This window comes from Protopterus annectens, chromosome 5.part0 (genome assembly GCF_019279795.1).
Source record: "Protopterus annectens isolate FY-2018-M chromosome 5.part0, PAN1.0, whole genome shotgun sequence".
In the NCBI taxonomy this organism is placed as follows: domain Eukaryota; kingdom Metazoa; phylum Chordata; order Ceratodontiformes; family Protopteridae; genus Protopterus; species Protopterus annectens.
In genome coordinates this window covers 357,861,106-357,878,311 of record NC_056735.1, presented here as the reverse complement: position 1 = coordinate 357,878,311, position 17,206 = coordinate 357,861,106, and the positions used below count along the sequence as shown (strand labels likewise).

Here is a 17,206-nt window from a genome sequence, read left to right as displayed (position 1 = left end):
CTTTAACAACTTCTTTACTAAAGCGATCCTGTCAATTGCTAACTCCCTTCCTCCCATGGCTTCGCTTTCATCACTGTCCTCCTTTCCATCTCCTCCCACTTTCCAACTACAACCTGTCTCTACATCCCTCATCAGTACCCTCCTTCCAAAACTCAAACCTTCTACCCCCTCTGCTGACTTGCTACCTGCGCAATATCTTCAAACTGCAGCCAAAGCAATTGCCTACCCTGTCTCTATCCTAATAAATAGAACCATCAATGAAGGCACTATATCTCTTCCATCTGAAAGATATCTCGTATTATTCCCCTTCATAAGGGCGGGACCTCATCTGAACTTTCAAACTTCCATCCAATTGCCCTACTTTCTCCCTTAGCTAAAATCATGGAAAAATGCATTCACCAACAACTGCTTGACCACCTCCTTATAAATGGACTACTAGCTCCCTCCCAGCATGGATTTCGTCCCTCCCATAACACTACTACTGCCCTTCTTTCCTTTACTGATCACATAAATAAAAACCGCAATAATAACATCCTCTCATCTGCTGTCTTTATAGATCTCTCAAAAGCATTCGACTTGGTTAATCATCAGATTCTCTTGAATCTTCTGAAATCACTTTCACTTGACACTCTGGCACTACAGTGGTTCAAGTCTTAACTAGATAATCGAAAACAGGCTGTCCTCTGGGAAAACACTCTATTCTCCCCTCTTCCTGTCTCCCTTGGAGTCCCCCAAGGATCTATTTTAGGTCCCCTTTTATTCTCCATATTTATCAATGATCTTGCTTCTAGCATCCCCCAAGCCGTAACCATATAGTATGCAGATGACTCCACCTTAGTCTCCTCAGCCTCTAACCCAACTGAACTTCAATCCCTCACCCAAAATGTCTTTCAGCTTGTAGAAGAGTGTTTTTTTACAACGATGTCTCCTCCTTAATCCTAAAAAGACTAAACTACTGTTGTTCACTCCCACACAAAAATCTTCACCACTCCACTTCTCCATCGTATCTAAAAACGGCACAGTTATATCTCCTGACACAACAACCAAACTTTTAGGGATTACCATCGATCATAGCCTAAACTATAACTCTCATATTAATACCACTATTAAATCTATTATTAAAAAGCTTGGCTCCCTCTATAAAATCAAGCCTCTCCTTACTCCTACAGCCAGAATTACCATTTCCCACTCCCATCTTATCTCTACTCTCCTGTATGCATCACCTTTATATACAAATCTATCTAAAACTAACCTGAACAAATTGGCTACCTCCTACAATAGTATAGCCAGATTTGCTACCAGCTCCCCTTTTAGATCTCATCATTGCCTAAATTTAAAACAACTTGGCTGGCTGGAACTGGAAAATCAACTTTTATCACAGCAACTTAGTCACCCAAAAAATCCTTTACTTCCCTGAAAAAACACCTATCCTTACTAAACTTATTAATCCCTATAAAAATCTTTCTAACCTTCGCTCTTCACACTAACTTTTAGTATCCACACATAAATCTAATAATAAAGCAGGTGACTCACTTTTCTCCTATACAGTGGGGAAAAGCTGGAACCTTCTTCCTAAGGCCCTCACTGTGATCTCCTCTTCCTCACTCTTCAAAAAGAAACTCAAACTTCATCTTACTAACCACTGGCTCTGTCCATGCAGCAACCCTGACTAAAATCTCTCCTCCTTTACAACACTGCATTCTCTCTTCCTATGCTTATCCTCCCTACTCTCTTCTCATTTCCTTAGGCCACTTAGCATGTTACTTTGAACTACCTTCTCCTTGCTTCTCATATTAGATTTTACTTCTCCTTCTTCCCTTACTTTTACCAAACCTCTCTGTATTTCTCTCTCCTCTTTCCTATTGTCTTTTTGTTCCACTACTGCTGTCCTCCCTATTTCTTTGCACTCTCTTTAAAAAAAAAAAAAAAATATATATTTTTTGTATAGAATTAAAGGAATGAGGTTTTCCTTTTGTTTTAGCTGTATTGTTAACATTTGTAAACTATTATGTATTTCTTCTTGTCCATATATGCCCAATACCTTTGATTTGTTTTAAATTGTCTGTTCTTTTGGAGCTTTTCTCCCCGGGCCTCTACTGAAAATGGACATATATCCAGTTAGACTAGCCCGGTCAACAAATGTTAAATAAATAAAATATAACTTTTATTCTGTGACATATTAACAACCAGCTTAGACAAATTGGAACCTACTAAATCAAAATTGTCATTAAAAATCCTTATTTCCTGAAGTTGTTCCGATTTGGTGTAGTTCCTCTTCAACTTCGCCCCATTGGATAAAATTCTCTCTGTTGTTCGTCTACTGTTAAATGCTGTTTCGTGTTCCAATCCCTCTTGTTTCTCCTCAAATCTAAAGGGACCCCCTCTGTTATGATCTTGTCTCACACTTTCATTTCTTGAAGTAATTCACTTCATACCTCATTGGGCAATCATTGTGGGTGTATTCACGGTCGCCAGGTACAATTGGAGGCTTGGGAGAAGCCAAGAGTTTCTGAACTCCAAGACTTGATGGCAGTTCCCCTTTTTTGATTTTTCATAGGGACAGTGTGTCTGTGTCCTAATCCTTCTTTTATGCCCTAGGTAGGCAGTATATTGTCCCTTAGTCTATCCAGCTTCCTTACTTTTTTCCTTTGCTTTAATCTGCTAGAGCATTTCCTTTTGTTATTGCTTTCATGGCAAACCGTTTTCTGCCTCTGTTGGGGCCCATTCTGCCAGGGCAGTGGCCTTCTCTGGAGCTTTTTTCAAGGATTTGGACACCAGTTCCATCCTTGAAACTGCTGCTTGGTCTTCTGTGCACATCTTCACTGTATACTACAAGTGTGATGTCATTTCCAGAGCCAGAGCGAGTTTTACCAAGGATATCCTTGTGGAGGGTTCGTCTTTGCCTTCCTTATCCAGTTTCTTACAGTAGCTTTTGTACTGTCCCCATTTGTTATGAATACTGCAGCAGTGATATGGTAGGACATAGAACAGTTGAGTAAAAAACTTCCGTAACAGTAGATGTCCTTCTCTTCACTGTTTGTAGTATTCAGTCCCTTCTTCCTACCACCTTTTCTTCCTTTTTTTTTCTGTTGGGAACATCTACCTGGTTGAGGGGTCTTTATTTGTCGCCTTAGGCACCCCTTCTTTCCCTCGATGTACATGTTCTCCTTTCTCCTGGGGTGACTTTAGTTCTGGGGCTCTACAGTTCTGAGCAGTCAGTGTGCTTATGTCACCTTTATGCCCTACGCTGAAGTGGAGTGCATATGTCTGATGTACAGTGTTGATAAGAGTTAAAGGCTTTGGTATACTTGCCAGATGTGAGACTATCCAAGGCAAGAGATCCCATCTGTTGTGAATACTGCAACAGGGAAGAGAAGAATGTAAACTGTTATGGTAAGATTTTACACAACTGTAACTTGTAAAGACAAACCTTGCTTGTCATATAAATGACCTGCTGGAAAGATAAGTATGTATACCAGAGACTAACCCTTCTTAGGAACAGTTTTCCAGTCTATATGAAGCAGAGTTTTTATTTATTTTATTTATTTATTTTTATTTTACATTTGTTAACTGGGAGAGTCCAACTGGATACATGTCCATTTTCAGCGGAGGCCCGGGGAGAAAAGCTCCACGTATAAGCAAATAAGAATACACTATGTTGATATAATACAGTATGTTCACTTAAGTATTTTACACAAGAATAGGAGACATTTTAGAATATTTCTACTCATTGCTCAAGACATGTAAAGAAAAAATATTCAAAAAAAAAGAACACAAAAACTCATAGTATAACAGACTTTTTCCTTTTAGGTAGACCTTTCGGATAGTAGTAGCAGGAATTAAATAGGATAATAAGACTAGGGGATTATATAGAAAAGGGAATAAGAGGGAAAACAGAAGAGAGAAATGGTAGTGGTACCGTCATTGGTCCTAAAGGGAGGAGGAAAAATCTTGTTTAGTTGAAGTCAGACTGGGCTTATACATTGGCATAGACCTTTCGGATAGTAGTAGCAGGAATTAAATAGGATAATAAGACTAGGGGATTATATAGAAAAGGGAATAAGAGGGAAAACAGAAGAGAGAAATGGTAGTGGTACCGTCATTGGTCCTAAAGGGAGGAGGAAAAATCTTGTTTAGTTGAAGTCAGACTGGGCTTATACATTGGCATAGCCAGTGTATCTGAAGGTGGTGATTTAGTCTCTTTTTGAAGAGTTTTATGGAGGAAATGGTGGTGAGGCTGGATGGAAGGGAGTTCCAGATTTTTCCTATTGCATTGGCAAAGAGAGCATCACCCCCTGAGTTGTTGGATTTTACCGTTTGAGCTAGTAGTTTGTTTGAGGAGCGTAAACTATTGAGATTGTTGTAAGGTTTGATTAAGTTTATCAGTGCAGGGGTTTTGTCAGATTGTTTAAGAATTTTAAATGCTACTATGAGTTGGCTCTGCTGTAGAAGGTTGGGGAATTCGATCCAACCCAGGCTTTGTAGGTTGGTACAATGATGGGTTCTATAGGGCGTGCCAGTTGCAAATCTTGCAATATGATTATAACAACATGTAAGTTTAATTCAGTAGTGTTAAGATTTGTGAAAATAGGGGAAGCATATAAGAGGGTGGAGAGGAGATGGGAGCGGGCAGTGGCTATTTTTGCTATTGGGGTAAGAAAGGATTTTATTCTATAGAGCGACCCAAGTTTTTTGTTTACGGTTTTAACAGTTTGATTAATATGGATATCAAATTTAAGTTTATTGTCAATGGTCACTCCCAGAAGTTTAGTGTGGGAGTCAGGGGAGATGATTGTCCCATTTTTGGATTGGATATGGAAGGGTGTGGGTATGATCTTGTGAGTGGGGTAGAAGATTAACAGTTTGGTTTTATTTGGATTCAGAATAAGTCGATGTCCCAGTAACCAATTTTCAACTGCTGTAAAGCATGATTGGGTTTTTGATAATAAATTAACTGGGGATGAATCAGAACAGACTAACGCCGAATCGTCAGCATATTGAATGCAGGTGGCATCTGGGATGGCTTTATAGAGGTCATTAATAAAAACGGTAAAGAGGAGAGGTCCCAGTATGGAACCTTGAGGAACTCCTATGGTATTAGATAGGAGGATAGAGAGCCTGTTCTGCCAGAGTACAGCTTGCTGTCTATCTTGGAGATAGGCTTGAAACCAATCTAGGGTTATGTTGTCTAGATGGAGATTTTTTAGGGTATTGTGTAGTAGTTGATGGTTCACCATATCAAAGGCCTTTGATAGGTCCAAAAAGAGAGCTGACGATATTTTTTTGTTATTCCGGTTGAGATTAATTGTTTCAATAAATGAGAGGAGAGCAGTGGTTGTACTATGGTGTGGCCTAAAGCCATGTTGAGAACTGGAGAGTAGGTTGTTTTGGATTAGATAGTAAAGGAGCTGTCTATGCACACATTTCTCCATGATTTTGGCCAAAGGTGAAAATATGGCTATGGGCCTGTAATTTGATAGTTCAGTCGATGAGCCTCCTTTATGGAGTGGTATCACATAGGATATTTTCCATATTGAGGGAATTTTGGCTTCGGTCAAGGTACGATTGATAAGACTAGAGATAGGGTAAGCTATGACAGCAGCTTTTTGTAAATATTCGGATGGGAGAAGGTCAGCAGAGAGAGTGGTTGGTTTAAGTTTCTTCAGTAGTGAGCAAATATAGACAGTGGGGACAGGTTGAAATTTAAAGATAGGTATGGACATTTGGGGGATATCTGTTAACTGGGGGCAATTGGTAGATAGCTGATTGGCAAGGGATTGTATTGTGTCCGTGAAGAAGGAATTAAAGGAATTGGCTACTTCCTCTGGGCTCTTATCTGATAGTTTTTCTGGGATAGGAGTTGAGCTTTTACCTGGGTGGAGTAGATTGTTTAAAGTGGCCCAGAATTTTTGGGGATTGTTTTGGTGTTTGTTTTGTAGTTGGCAGTAGTAATTTTTTTTGGCTAGGGTTATTGTTTTTTTGGTCAGATTTCTTTGCTGTTGGAATTTAATGCGGTCGAGGTGGGACTTGGTAGTACACCATGTATTCCAGGTTATGTTTCTTGGTTTGATTAAGGATTTGGTCTCCTTTGTTAGCCAGGGTGTTATTTTTGTTTTAATTCTAATTTGTCTTTTTGGGGCATTAGCCTCAAGTATAGTTAGAAATGTGGTATTAAAATTTAATACTGCCTCTTCTAGTGGGAGAAACTTAAGGGATGCCCAGTTATATGATTTGAGTTCTGTCTGGAATTTTATGAGGTCAAAGTGTTGCCTGTTTCTAACAGACCTATACATGGGCTGATTCGAGTAGGTTATCTTGTTTTTCTTTAGGTGATGAGGTGATCACTGAGGTCATTTGGTAGGGTCCCTGATACATAGTTATGATTTTGACTGTTTATAAGGATCCAGTCTAGGATGCTCTCTTTGTTTGCTGTTACCTATCCTGGTAGAGGAAGTTATTGTCTGTTGGAATCCGTGGAGATTTATTGCTGTGGAATTTAACTCTGAGGAACAGAGGTGCCAGTCTAGGTTTACATCTCCTAGGATAATGGTTTCTTGAGGATAGTTGTTTGATAGCCAGCAAGTTCAGCGAGTTCCTGTCTAACCCAGTTCAAGTGTAACTTGGACAGTCGGATGGGGAACAGGAATTCCATCCTTAGTTTGGCACCTGTGTCTTTAATGGTAACCGTCTGCCTGTAAATGGTTATCTCCCAGGCCCTTACTTGTAAATGTTTCATCTCCCGAGCCCCTGGTTACACTTGTCAAGGGTACCAGAACTTGTCAGAAGTTTGGATGCATGGCTCTGCTTAAAAGGGCCCTAGTGGTTGTTGGCCTGCTGTTATTCTCAAAACTGCAAGATAGAAACAGAAGTGGCCTTTGCAGTGCTCCTTTTCTTATGGAAATTTGCTGAAAGGCAAAAGAAAAGAAAGCATGCTACAACTGCTGTGGTAAGTCTACATAGAACAATTGCAAGTGTGAAGAATGTGTGGTTAACATTGCTACTGTTTTGTTGTTGGAGGGAGGTTGCTCCATACCTTTCTGCTGACAGGGTTGGGGGCCCTAGAAGGTTTTTGATGGAACTCTGGCATATATTACCAGACTGCTCTACAGATCATAGAGTGGTGTAGCATGTGATTGGGTAAGGGGACATAGGCCATATGCGGGTTTTGGGATTGACTACCTAAAAGTGAGATTTTTTTAGGGGGAATGCTCAGTTGCCAACCTTAGACAACTGTAAGGAGGTCAGTGTGGGTTGTAACAATGGATGTCTAGTATTGGTACTGAGGTGTGGATAGAGTTATCCCATCTAGGTAGTGGCTGTGGGGCTATGTAAGGGTGTACTATGACCTTTTATGCAGCATGGCAGCGCATACTGTCAGTATATTTGTATCATATATGGAACATAGTGGACAGCATGAGATGAGGCTGGAACACAGGTTAACTGATACTGGGCTGGTGTGCATATTTAGAGCACATGATGCCATGATTTAGTGGGCAAAGGTATGTGTAGGTTGCTGAGATGGTACATGCCACTACACTGCCTGTCCTCATACTGACCTTTTGTGACACTGTAAGAACGTGACTGCTGTAGTGCATCATGGCAGAAACTGTGCCTAATGGTGGCACATGTGCAACTCTGGTATGTGGATACCACACCAGGTGCTGCATATATAATGTGTCTGCTCACTGACCATAGCTTTATGTCCACATTTACAGGTTGCGACATGGAGTCGAAAGAAAGGAAGCACTTGGGTAATTTTCAGTGGCAGAGATAGAAGTGTTATTGCAGCCCAGTTTGAGCACTAATGGTAGATATTAGAGACAGATAAAAGTGAGCTGGCCTTCTGTAACTGCGTGATACAAGCTGATGGGGGATTTTAATGCTGTTCGTGACCACAGAAGGACAGTCTATTATGTCAGTCTCAGAGTCCCCGGCATTCTCTAACATGCCTGCCAGAACACCCATCCCACTGATGAGAGAGTATGACCATGGGCATATGATTTCTCATTGTTATTCGGTGAGACAGAATAGACATTTATACCTGGCAGAGACCTGGATATTGGTGAACACCCTCCCCACCGGTAAATATGATGACTACCATGCCCTGCTATCCCAGCTGTGTTATGGATAGCTGATGTCTGATGCACAGGATGGCCAGTCAGTACACTGTAGATTATAGCCTGGGCACAGTATTGTATACCTCAGTGATCATCTTTGTTGTTTCTACTCTGAGCTGCAGCTGTAAACCATGTGCCACCTATTTGCCACTGCTGTAGTGTATTGGGCCCACTGCTGCCTGATGAGGACTTCCTTTGCAGCTGGTTCCTCAACCAGCATCTTCCCTGGTTGTGGCTCCAGTTTGTCTAGCCTTCCTGCTCTTGTTGCCTCATCACAGTCATGTTGTGCAGCATTGCACAGATGGTGAATATCTTGCCAGTGACCTCCAGAGCATACTGCAGTCACCACTAGAGGAACTTAGGTAGTTGTCGTCTCGAGCATCTCTGTGGGTTTCATGTGGGTGTCATGAGCTGTGGCACCAGAGTATATCCGTTATTACCAATAAGATGTCCTAGGGAAATCACTTTGCAGAAGCCGCTGGTACATGTTGAATGTGTGCCATATGTGGTTACTGCCTGGATGGTGCATGCATGCTCGTACACACATGCGCTATATGATATCCTGTGCATTGCGTATCAATTGGCAGTCCGAGTGGAAACTATTACAAATGATAAACCATTGTTTATGTAGACCGGGCAGTCCTTGGTAGCAATATGGGTGCAGTCATTGCCCCCCAGAACCTGGGGGGGGAAAGGCTATTTCATAGAGTAGCAACATAGTTTTTCTCCTCTGTGGCCCTTGGGAGCCCACACATGCTCCTCCACAACCTGTAGCATCACATCCAGGAACTGGTGTAGCATTTTCAGTGCAGATGCCTGGGATTCATCTGTTGTGTTATTAATGGTCACTGGAAGGTACCTGTAGCAAGACTAGAGCTGCACCTCCCTTAGTGTTCACAGGGGTTGATATTTCATGCATCCTGCGAGATTCCATGTGAGGAAGGCACGTCTGCTAACAGCTGTTGGGTGTCTGTGCCCACATGATGGTTTTCTGTTATGTGCTTGAGTTGGTGGTAATGTATGTTAAGTGTGGGTGGAACCTTCCGCAGTGCAGAAGGTTACACAAATTGCCCCATCGTAATTGGTAGCTGTAACAATGGCCTCAAACATATGCTGCTCACTAAGGCAGCTGCTAGACCTAACATTGAGCTAACTTGACACGTCTCCCTGTTCAAGACGTATACGTGTACAGATTCACTTGGGGCTGAGAAATAGATGATGCAATATTCGTACGTTTTTGAATTGCTTTCTCATATTGTATGCATTCATTTGCATTCACAGTGGGATCATTTGCATAATACTCATTTCCATATCATTATGTTAATTTGCATATGATGATGACTGCACAATTTCACCTGCTTAGCTAGTGACACTGCATGTTTCTCTGAATCTGTCCCGTGCTGCATACTGCCGTTCTTTGTGCAGTTTTGCTTAACCCTGTGCATCGTTTCCGAATCCTGGCTTGTAGCAACAACATTTTGCAGGATTTTAGTGAGTTCTGCTGGAAATCTATCACTTCCTGCATCCTTATTATTAAAGCTTTTAGGGGCCCCTTTTTACTTCACCATCCGGGATGTCCGGCTGTAGCTCAGGAGAACATACCATTGTGTGTGTCAGTAATTTTGGTGTCCTTGTATACCTCTTTGTATTTTGACGCTACCTCTTTTTGATATCTTTTGCTTCTGCTATATCCCTCCTGTCTTTTCTTTCCTATTGTGATGGTTGCTTTTATCTGGGAGTTCCTTTAATATCTCCATTCATGAAGAAATCTTTTTATCTTTCCTATACTGTTGTCTTCTTCCTTTTCTTTGCATTGCTTATTTAAATGTGCCTCGTTATCTTTATGCTTTTCTGTGAAACTGTGCATTCAGTTTGACTAAAGGCGTGTAGGGTGCTAAAAATATTGGTAAGCATTGTTATTTATAGATTTTTTTTCAAATGCCAAATGTTAGTCAGTCATGACCCGTATCTCAGCACCTGAAATGTCAGTAGCATTTCCCAGTGCTATGGTTGAGGCTTTAAGACAGTATACAGGTGAATCTTTGTAATGATAAAGTTTGTATAGCAGTAATTTCTACTGTTTCCAGCCCACCAGATGTTAGTGACTCACAGTATTTGTCATTTCTGCACTTTGAATAGTTTGGCTCACTAAATTAGCCTTCGTACCTGCATTTGCCAAGGATAGCTTTAACATTTGGCTAATTTAGTGGTGTTTACCTGAAACATAAATTTGGTGCTTGCCTGCACAATATACTTGGCTATTTGTAAGCATACCTGCTGTAGCGGATGGAAGGTCTTTACCCAAGACAATTTTACTTTCCAGACACGTTAACTGATTAACGTACTTTTTGGTGATTGCCATAATATCTGAAGTTGCAACTAAACTTACTGATTGATATAACACAGCTACCTCTTCTGTGCTGCTAATTTAAAATATGCATGTTGTTTTATTTTAGATGTATAGGACCCCTACCTGTTTGGTGCTGTACTACAACTAGCTATTTTATGCTGGCAAATCTGGCAGAAACTTGGTCCCTTTCCTGGGCATTGCAGAAGGATTTCAGGGTATACAGCAAAATCTAATATATTGCTAGTTGGTACTCCTTAACATCGCAAGAATGCAGTCAGCATCACAATATGTGATTACACTGGATTTTTCTTACCATTAAGTGCATCTCTGTAATATTTAGGACCAACACTCGATCTGTTTTTTCTTTGCCTCCAATACAGTAGTTTTGCTCAACAAGGTACACACTCTTCTTAAGTGTTTGCTATAAAATACTCAACTTGCTGACGTTAGATGTTAGTAGAGCTACAGCAGTCAAAGTACTGCTGCCTAGGTTAGAATATATACAGTCTTATTTCAGTATCGCCTTTCCAAAGCTCTTTACTGTAAACCTTAGAAAGTAAAGTCTTCAGGTTTGCTAATCTGGCAAAAACAATGGGGAACAACACTGCTGTATTCTCTAAATGTCATTTGCTGCCATTATTAACTAGAGCCATATTAATCTTAAACAATCCTACTTACAAATTGCTGTTTAGCAACTTTTGCCCCCCCCCCCCCCTTAGAAGTAGATTTTTTTTTCCCCCAAGGGGAACACAGTTGCTTTCGTAAACAGGATCTGAAGCTGTCTCTGAGACCCCCATGCAAACTGGTATTGCTGATAAAAGCTTCTTGAAGGCAGCATCTGCTTGTTGAAATGTTGTTTAAACATTAGGCAAATTATTGACATAGTAACATTTAAGAAAACTAAAATTTCACCTAAAAAGTGACTGCATATGCAATTGCTTCAGAGATGTTGGACAGTCGGGCACTTTATTAATCTATTTTTATCATATCTGTATATAGGGTATAACTATGCTACTCCTACTATATGCTTCAGCATTGACACTCCATATGTACACAGATGTGTACATGTGCTTAAGCTCTTTATATGAGTTAGTATTATTGTCTAAATTTCAGCATTTATTACTAACCATTTGTTTGTTTACAAAAGATTAAACTGCAGCATCTGTTTATCTTCATATTCTGCTTCTGTATATATATATATATATATATATATATATACATATATATATATATATATATATATATATATATATATATATATATATATATATATTCATTTTTAATTCTGAGACCTAGACCAAGTACAGTATGTTCAGCTCAGGCCTAAGCATATTGAAAAGGTTGACCATCTGAATAATACGTCAGATTTTGAATATGTTTCAACGCTACAAATATATACTTAATCTTGTACATTGTGCAGTAGTACTACAGGCATTGGGAAGTATATCCCCATACGGCACTCTCTTACTGCTAATGATGATAAAGTTTACATACGTAATAAATAAAACCGCTGTATTTTATATTATGTATGCATCAGTGATGTTTATATTCTGCTGTTTAGTTTTATTCTTGTAACAGTGTTTACATTGTGATGCCTATTATTAATGCTTGTGTTTTGTGCATGTTGTAGTTTTGTAACAATGTCTGTATTCTGACTTCTAGTTTATTCTTTGTACTTGTCTATTTGGCACAAGAAGTAGCTGAAAGGGATCTTTGGACCATATTAATTACCCAGCCAACAAAATTAAATTGCATCAAATAAATATATCTCTGTATGAATAAATAAATAAGAATGGAAAGATGATTGAGAAGACTTCAGCTGTTAGTCTTCTTAGCTTTCTTTTGCTTGGATCTGTTAGAACTGGTAATCAGCAAACTGATTAATTGGCAACATGTCAACAAGAATGTATTTGAAAGTCTTCATATTAACAAACTTGCCAAAATAATTAGACCGAAACATTGGTCCAGGACTGACTCTATGGTGCAGAAGGATGGAGCTCTTACTGCGACCCAGGTGACCAGGGTTTATTAGTGAACCCAGCACTAGAGGAGCCAGGCAGAGAGTGGGAGGAGTGAAAGGACGTTTTCTACTCGCCTCTCCCAGAAGTCCTAGAGTGATCTTTGTTCACTAATAGGCACACATGGCAGTGCAGTCTACTTGGCAGACACCAGAGAGACCAACTCTGATGATGTGGGGTGGGGGACAGAGCTGCTTGGAGGTAATACCTCTTGTGAAAGTCAGGGGTGTCATCTGCAAGACAACCCATTGCATCTGAGTACATGCACCTTGGGGCCAGTAGAAAAATGTGATCCACGTTGATGTCTGCCTGGATATTGACCCTTGTCTTTTGGTCCTTTCTCAGTGATGGGGAACAAGTGGATTGATAGACCACAGAGGGTTTGTTGGCTTAAGGTAGCAGGGGCAAAACCACTTTAAAAAAAACAAAAACTGTTCTGAAGACCGTGGAAAAATAAAAATTGATAATCAGCAACAGATGGTAATGAGATTCACTCCCCCCCCCCCCCTTTATTGAAAGCTGTCAGCTTTAGGTTTCGTACTATGAAATCTGCAAGCTGGAAAAACAGACTCTCTAACTTGAATTTTCAGAAGTGATCAGTCACCACAGTTGGTGAGTTTATTGCTGTTTTTCAACCTTAATGTCATCAGCATACTGATTTCCAGCGCTCTGACTCGTAATAATTTAAACATTTATGATCAGAGTAAAGATTTGATTTGGTTCATTCAGACAGTATGTGTACTTTGGTGTATTACAAACATGAGTCACCAGCAGTGGGCCCTAGTGATTCTGTTTTTGTGGTTTGTCATTCAGTAAAAAAATTAAATACCTTAGCTGATAGCTCAACTGATAACTTTTCACAAATGGTCTTTTACTTTAGGATGCCAATGATTTTCTAGGTGGTATTTCCTAAAGTGGACCTCATCATCAATCCTTTTCTTATGTCAGTATTGTTGCCTTCTGATTAAGTTTGGAGTGCTGTGATGTGGACACACAAAAATCAAAATCTGCATTTATTATGTAGGATTACATGATGGCCTTTTGTGCAAGAAACAGTACTCAGAAATGCTAATAGTTTTATTGACACATCACTGTTAAGCTTCCTGAGTCTTTTGTTAACTACTGTGTACTTTTCATGACATGCAGAATTGAACTGACCTTACTTTCAGGAAAAAAAGCTGCAGACCTAATTATTGCTTTATAATTTAGCAATAACCCATGACTGGGTGTGGGTATCATAGGATTAACCCACAGTTGGTGTGGTTTGATCACGAGGGCAAATGCCCATACCCAGGAGTGGGTTATTGCCATTATATAATGATATCTTTAAGAAAGAAATTGCTTACCTTTCTTAAATAGTGGCTTTTTTGTAATGGTGCTTTAGTTCCAAGTTCTTCACTTTTTCTGATGTGCTGCACTCCATTATGATGTGTATGTTCCCCACGCTCTCACATCAAGGCACTGCTGGGGAGGGGTGCTGTAAGAGAAGAGAACAATGTGGTAGCAATTTGCTTCTCTCTCTGATTTGCCCCCCCCCAAAAAAAAAAAAAAAAAGCTTCAGCAAAGTTTAAACATTTAGGATAGAGAAACATATGAGGAAAATGAAGGACGCTCTGCTGCATTCTGCTCAGTTTAGTGGTAAGAGAATTACGATAGATTGTTCCATTAGTAAATATACCTTTTAACTGTCCAGAGTTTTGCATAGTGACTTGATTTTTTTTTTTTGACATTGGCTCTGTCCCTCGTGAAATATTAAAAGATGCATATATGTTTTGTAAGCATATCCTAATAGAAAGTCTGGCTGCTCAATAATTTAATGGTTGATTGGGGTATCCAATTGGCATGCACGTTTTGGAATACTGATTAGCTTCAGTTGTTTAATCACAAGTAAAGGCTAATTGCAAGTGTAACTGAAGATATGTGTAGTGTTTATTTTAAGTAGATTGCTATGCAGTAAAGTAAATATGATCATAAAGACTTGTACAATTTTAGTTTGTCTTGTTCAAAAGGAAAATTATACATGTAAAAGCAGACTGTGTTGCAGTTAGTACCGTAGTTTAAAGCACTGAGTAGAATTAAGAGGGGGAAGGAACAGAATTGCAACTCAGTAAAACAACATGCGTGAAAGAAATACAAGCTGTTACGAAAAACTTAGCCAGTATAATGCATTAGTGATTTTCAGGCAATTTTATGACATGTTGTTAGTTAAATATTGTTGTATCTGTTGCGGCTCTTTTTCCATTTCAACCGTTTGTCTAAAGATCATTGCTCCTATTTTTTTTCCTTGAATTGTCTGGAACCTTTCTACTCTTCTTTTGGATGCTTGTGGCATTGTGTTCCATGTGTCCCACTAACAAATTGTAATGTTTATGGTATCCACTGTCCTTTTATGTGCTTCAGCTGTTTAGTGCGTTTTAGAAATTTTTCTTTCTTTCTTACTGTTCATTAACTGGGTAAGTGGAGTTGTGTGTTGACCTTTTACAGTCACTACCTGGGCTCAGTGAGCAGAAAAAAAAAAACATTTTTACAAACTTTAGCAAATTCAGGGAAATGCTGCAAAGTAGGGCTTTAGAATAACTAGTAGAAATGTTCAAGTAATATGCGTCAAATATATGCATGTGTACAATTACAAAAAAAAAAAAAAAAAAATCAAGCAAATGTGCAATTGCATGCAGTACTGGCCAAGAGGAGTAGTACTCTTTGAAATTAACCATTGTCACAAAATGCCAGATCTTTTCATAGATGTCAGTTTTTACAAGTGACTGCTGAAGTTTAAGGACTCATTTTCTGCAGTGAAGTAGAGCTGATTATACAGAGTTTACACTTCTGTTTAGAACTACTGTCCTACTTCCTTCGACAGCCATAACTGCATGTCAGGTCTTCTCTCATGTCAAACATCAACTTCAATTACCGTATTAAGATATGGGACATAGACTTTCTTGAATCCATTGAGAAGTAGCTTACCTTGCCTGAGGCTGAAGTTTGTATCCTGCAGGTAGTGTGCAGAAATTAAACCAATTTCCACTATAAACTAGGTGTCTCTTTTGTTTTACCACATTTTCTACTCAGAAGCCAAGTTTGACATTTATACCAAATAATGTCGGTTTGAAACCTTGGATAAAATACTGTGATTACAGAGGGAATTTCTAAGTAAATGAAGAGTTATTTAAATGTTGAAATACTTTTCTGTAGTCTTTAAATTAAATAGCATTAATAAGTGCGGGTTCAGAATGACTCTCAGGAAATGTATGTGTTTCAGGCGTAGAATTTCTGGTGGATTTAGTGTCTCTTGACTGTTAATGCCACTAACTCATTATCTCGTGATGTTGATGTGTGACATTGCAGAGTAATTTTACTTTAGTTACATAGAAATGTTATTGATACAAGTACCTAATGTAAAGTATATGTATGCAGAATGTTAAATATTTCTAAGATATTTTGATGTTTCACAGTCTTAATTTGCTAGTGCAGTCTTTTATTAAATGTGAATTTCTTTCTTGTTGTAATTCTTGTATTTTTGTTTCAACAGAAAAATTGAAATAGTACAGTTTGCTAGTCGTACCCGACAGCTATTTGTCCGTCTTCTTGCTCTAGTTAAGTGGGCTAGTAATGCTGGAAAAGTAGAAAAATGTGCGGTGAGTTTGCAAAACACATTTTAAGTATTTCAGATCTTTTTTTCTGTTTACTAAACGAATGTAAACACTAACACTGGTCTGGCATGTTTCCAGTAAACATTCTGTGTCTACTTTTGTTATTTTTTACTCATTCTTGATGTAATATCTTATAAACTGTTTTACAGTTAATAGTTTTTTTAGTTTAAGCAACTGTGTGAAGCTTTTGGGAATTCTTTAACTGCATTGTTTGTATAAAGGTTTTGAATTGATTGTAGCCTCTTTAAAACAAAGATTTGTTTATGAGCAGTTGGTTGTATGTTCATTCAGAATGGAAGGTCAGGAAATTTGATTTGGCTAGTTAGACTTATTTCATGGGATTTTGCATCTTGTGTTGTAGTTAGGTGAGTTGTATGGTGTTAGGATAGTAGTCCTACACTAGCTCTACTGGCAGATTGCTGAAGCACATTAGTTTGTAAAAGTTTCTATTGCTTCAGTCCATTTCTTCAGGCGCACATTGATAGACTGTAATATGTGCTACCTTGTAAGCAGTACAGGTCAAAATTAAGTAAAGAATGCCTAACTTACACCAAAGAGGGGTTTAGTTTGATGTTTGTGTCTGAGAAATATTACATTAAAAAAGGTGCGTGTCTCAGTGGAATGCTGTCCTTTGTGATGGATAAGCCTTCAGATAATAGTTGGCAATATGCTACAAAGGACACATATCATAATGAATGCATAGTCCATGCTTACTGTAATGGAGTGCACCTTCTGGTAGCATTTGCAGTTCACACACCTGAAAAAACCATAAAATTAGCTGTATTTTTTTTTTAATAGCAAAAATACTCTGTAGATGTTACTTGTTCCTCAAGAAGAGAGTGTGGTACTGAAGTGGACTGGAATGCTGGTCCAAAATGACAGCACTACAAAGACCAAACAAGCAGCAGAGATGGACTAACACTTGATCTGGCTATGGCAGAGCCAGATCATGGTCAAATAGGGCCCTAGGTTGGGTAATGGATCAGGCTTCACCCCACAACCATTCCAGTGTCCCATACTAACCCCCCCCCCCCATTTTACCATAAGCAATGTTCAAAACTGTCAGTGTGC

General features: G+C 39.1%; 1 protein-coding gene across 1 annotated transcript in view; it reads left to right on the top strand.

Annotated features, from left to right (window-relative positions):
* Nucleotides 1–17,206, top strand: part of MED14 (mediator complex subunit 14) — a 1,872,212-nt gene that overhangs the window by 261,151 nt on the left and 1,593,855 nt on the right. The window contains exon 3 of the mRNA XM_044071834.1: nucleotides 16,015–16,120. Within this exon, the coding sequence (XP_043927769.1) occupies nucleotides 16,015–16,120 (106 nt within the window). The remainder of the gene's footprint in view (nucleotides 1–16,014; nucleotides 16,121–17,206) is intronic.